At 37.0% G+C, this 5,000-nt stretch overlaps 1 protein-coding gene across 1 annotated transcript in view; it reads right to left on the bottom strand.

The window, feature by feature from the left end:
- EGF (epidermal growth factor) overlaps window positions 1-5,000 on the bottom strand; it is a 64,841-nt gene that overhangs the window by 44,924 nt on the left and 14,917 nt on the right. The window contains exon 6 of the mRNA XM_070756670.1: window positions 4,609-4,811. Within this exon, the coding sequence (XP_070612771.1) occupies window positions 4,609-4,811 (203 nt within the window). The remainder of the gene's footprint in view (window positions 1-4,608; window positions 4,812-5,000) is intronic.

Below are 5,000 nucleotides of genomic sequence, written 5' to 3' on the forward strand. Positions count from 1 at the left end.
CCTTGAAAATTTGACAAACACCCCTTAAACTCCCACACGTAGAGCGACTCAACTGTAATTCAAATGGGGAAGTTGTGAGCCTCCTGGACCAAGCTACAGGCAAAAAATGCTACGGAATATCTAAAAGATTGGCATTCAGACAAAGCAGCCATCAATAGACACATAGAAATAAGTCATGTTTACATATCATTCAAAGTCACAAAAAACTAAGAGGGAAACAAAAAGGCCAGAACACACCCTCTCCAACAGCCAAAACTCACACAGAAATTAATTCCAGACAATCTCTCTAGAAGAAATAATATAGTAACCAAAGAACTACTGAGGACAAAACTGGCGGAGCTAGCTACAGTATACAAAGAGGGAGAAAATTGCAACTGTCACACTGATCATGTTACCGAGTCAGGTTATAAAATGTCTGCAGGCAAAAAGCCAAGCTAAGAAAACACTAAGAATGCCACAATTATGTTACTTTATGCTACAGTAACCTGGACAGGATCACAACATACACACATGACTGTTTATTCTGCAAATGAGTTTCAATCCATTTTATTGCATCCTGCAATAAAGTTTGCAACTATTCACCCAAATCTGAGTCAAGCAAACATTTAACCATTAATACTACTTCTGTGCTGTAAGTGAAAACGACTGTAATTTCCTGGTCACAACCATGTTTGATTGTGCATTTTTTATTTTTTTGCCTCCGCAGAGCATAGAGTTTACATGATTTTATCCTGAAATTTCCCTTGCTGTAAGGCCTTATTCTAAATCTAATTTGGACAGTTAATTAGTCTGGTTGGATAAACTGGCAGATGCAAAGACTAAAGAGTTCATCTGGCCAGGGAAACTTAAGCTCCTTATGAAGCTGCTTTATAAAGAGGCATTTAAAAGGAGAGACGAGAAGAAAACAAAATAAGCTTGAGACCAGGACAATATGACCTTCATATTTCTCTTTTTTCAGTCGGATTTGCTGGAAAGAGAATGAATGGATTGCAGCCAGCAAATAGTATGCTTTAAAAGCTAATGCAGTACCAAAGAATAAATAGAATAAAATAGAATAGAATAGAATTTTATTGGCCAAGTGTGAATAGAATAGAATAGAATAGAATTTTATTGGCCAAGTGTGATTGGACACACAAGGAATTTGTCTTGGTGCAGATGCTCTCAGCGTACATAAAAGAAAAAGATACATTTATCAAGAATCATGCGGTACAACACTTAATGATTGTCATAGGGGTCAAATAAGCAATGAAGAAACAAAACCCACCTCTGTCATCAGGCATGGGGCAATTGAGACTTTCCCTCCCCCTAGGCTTATAAAATTTATGCATGGTATGTCAGTATGTATGATTGGTTTCTAAATTGGGGTTTTTTAAATTAACTTAAATATTAGATTTGTTTACATTGTATGATTATTGCTGTTAGCCGCCCCAAGTCTGCGGAGAGGGGCTGTATACAAATCTGATCAATCAATCAATCAATCAATACATCGATCAATCAATCAATAAATAAATCAACCAACAAACAAACAAACAAACAAATAAATAAATATTAATAAAAATCTTAAGATACAAGCAACAAGTTACAGTCATACAGTCCTAAGTGGGAGGAAAAGGATGATAGGAATGATGAGAAAATCTAATAGAAATAGAAGTGCAGATTTAGTAAAAAGTCTGACAGAGTTGAGGGAACTATTTGTTTAGTAGAGTGATGGCATTTATTGCAAATGCAATAAATTAATTAATTTGTTCTGGAGGTATGACAGGTACTGTAAAGGACAAGTTCCAAACAAACCAGGTGAATTACCATGCAACCAGCAGTGGGTTGCTCCTGGTTCGGACTGGTTCTTAGAACTGTTAGCACTGGTGGCGGGAGGCTTTTCCCGCCCACTCCAGATGCTCCACCCAAGCACTTCGCTCACCTGCCCAGGATGCTTCTGCACATGTGCAGATGTGGTGCACACACACAAACCGGTAACAAAATCGTTTACAACCCACCACTTCATGCAACCCTTTGTTTTGGCTGAGAAGAACTTTCTGTCTGTTCCTTTTCCTATGTCAACAATCTTGCCAGCACGTCTAACTTCCTGTCTGTTCCCCATAGCCATCATCCTCTTTCTATGACAGCATGTTGAGTATTAAACAAAGGCCAAGTACTGGGGCAAAATTAATCAAAATGCATTGAGAACCAAATTCGACAAGTTTTGAGGCTGTTGAGTACCTAGGTACCACTGTATATTCTTCTCATTTTGACATTTCTTTTTTAAAAAATATTTTTTTAAAAAAATTGAAAAATAAGTAATAATTGGTTTTTTCCCCTTGTTTAGAAACATAGAAACATAGAAGTCTGACGGCAGGAAAAGACCTCATGGTCCATCTAGTCTGCCCGTATACTATTTTCTGTGTTTTATCTTAGGATGGATATATGTTTATCCCAGGCATGTTCAAATTCAGTTACTGTGGATTTATCTACCACGTCTGCTGGAAGTTTGTTCCAAGGATCTACTACTCTTTCAGTAAAATAATATTTTCTCATGTTGCTTTTGATCTTTCCCCCAACTAACTTCAGATTGTGTCCCCTTGTTCTTGTGTTCACTTTCCTATTAAAAACACTTCCCTCCTGGACCTTATTTAACCCTTTAATATATTTAAATGTTTCGATCATGTCCCCCCTTTTCCTTCTGTCCTCCAGACTATACAGATTGAGTTCATGAAGTCTTTCCTGATACGTTTTATGCTTAAGACCTTCCACTATTCTTGTAACCCGTCTTTGGACCCGTTCAATTTTGTCAATATCTTTTTGTAGGTGAGGTCTCCAGAACTGAACACAGTATTCCAAATGTGGTCTCACCAACATTCTATATAGCGGGATCATAATCTCCCTCTTCCTGCTTGTTATACCTCTAGCTATGCAGCCAAGCATCCTACTTGCTTTCCCTACTGCTTGACTGCACTGTTCACCCATTTTGAGACTGTCAGAAATCACTACCCCTAAATCCTTTTCTTTTGAAGTATTTGCTAACACAGAACTGCCAATACAATACTCAGATTGAGGATTCCTTTTCCCCAAGTGCATTATTTTACATTTGGAAACATTAAACTGCAGTTTCCATTGCTTTGACCATTTATCTAGTAAAGCTAAATCATTTACCATATTACAGTTTCTACCCAGTCATAAAATTTATTCCAGATTTCATAGTATTTTGATTCTTCTTTATTTTTGAGTTTTTGGGTTAATCTGTCCATTTCTGCACAGTCATATATTTTTTTTATCATTTCTCTTTCTGATGGTGTTTCTTCTTTTTTCCAGTTTTGTGCTACTGTAATTCTTATTGCAGTAATCATATGCTGTATCAGATAATAATGATCTTTTTTAAGCTTTTGATTTATTATGCCTAGAAGAAAGGTCTCTGGTTTTAATTTCAGTGCAATTGTAGTAATATCGAAAATCCATCCTTGGAGTTTTTTCCATGTTTTTTTTATATGGGGACATGTCCACCATAAATGAGAAAAGGTCCCATTTTTATTATTACACCTCCAACAATTTGGTTTTAAATTTGGATATATTTTGGCTAGTCTGGCTGGTGCTAAATGCCATCTGTAGAACATTTTTTTGATATTATTTTAACATTTTTCCACATTAATTCCCATTGATTTAAATATATGTTATGCCCTACATTTTTGGCCCAACTAATCATGTTTCCTTTAACTATTTCCGTTTCCATTTTGTACTCGATTAAAAAGTTATATAACCTAGTTATAAAAAAAATTTCCTGACCTAATATTAATTTGTCTAATAGACTATCCTTTTCCTGGATTCCATTATTCTTTTTATAATTATATTTTCTATAAGAAGCATTTTTGGGCTGTATTGTGGGGCAAGCAATGCTCTCTACATGGGGCTACCTTTGAAAAGTGTTCGGAAACTTCAGATCGTGCAGAATGCAGCTGCGAGAGCAGTCATGGGCTTACCTAGGTATGCCCATGTTTCGCCATCACTCCGCAGTCTGCATTGGCTGCCGATCAATTTCCGGTCACAATTCAAAGTGTTGGTTATGACCTTTAAAGCCCTTCATGGCACTGGACCAGAATATCTCCGAGACCGCCTTCTGCCGCACGAATCCCAGCGACCGATTAGGTCCCACAGAGTGGGCCTTCTCCGGGTCCCATCAACTAAACAATGTCGGTTGGTGGGCCCCAGGGGAAGAGCCTTCTCTGTGGCGGCCCTGACTCTCTGGAACCAACTCCCCCCAGAGATTAGAACTGCCCCTACTCTCCCTGCCTTCCGTAAACTCCTTAAAACCCACCTTTGCCGTCATGCATGGGGGAACTGAAACACCTCCCCCCGGGCATGTACAATTTATGCATGGTATGTTTGTGTGTGTGCTTGTTAGTAAATAGGGTTCTTTTTAAACTTTTTAAAATATTTTAAATTTATTTGGATTTGTTACGATTTGTTATATTTTGCTGTGAGCCGCCCCGAGTCTGCGGAGAGGGGCGGCATACAAATCTAAATAATAAATAAATAAATAAATAAATAAACAAACAAACAAACAAACAAACAAATAAATAAATAAATAAGCATTTTCCTTATTGGGATAAGTAAAGTTACCAAGTCCTTTAGAATCCATCCTTTTGCGGATCTGTGTTAAAGGGTGCACCACCAATATGTCAGTAGGTTGAGGAAATGGTTGTCTCAAGTTAAATACAACGATATCCTTTCCAGTGTATTTATTGGCTCTCCGAATAGTTCCGGTCCTTGAGTCAGAATAGTATATATGATCATCAAAGATAAATATGCCGTAAGCTTTAGTTCTGTAGTGAAATAAAACAAGTAGTGGAATCAGCTTATTAAAGCTGCTCTTGCTCAAGATAAAGGAAACACATAATAATAATAATAATAATAATAATAATAATAATAATAATAATAATAATAATAATATATTAGATTTGTATGCCGCCCCTCTCCGAAGACTATCAATATAGCAAGCTAGTTTAGCATCT

The sequence above is a fragment of the Erythrolamprus reginae genome, chromosome 7 (genome assembly GCF_031021105.1).
Source record: "Erythrolamprus reginae isolate rEryReg1 chromosome 7, rEryReg1.hap1, whole genome shotgun sequence".
In the NCBI taxonomy this organism is placed as follows: Eukaryota; Metazoa; Chordata; class Lepidosauria; order Squamata; family Dipsadidae; genus Erythrolamprus; species Erythrolamprus reginae.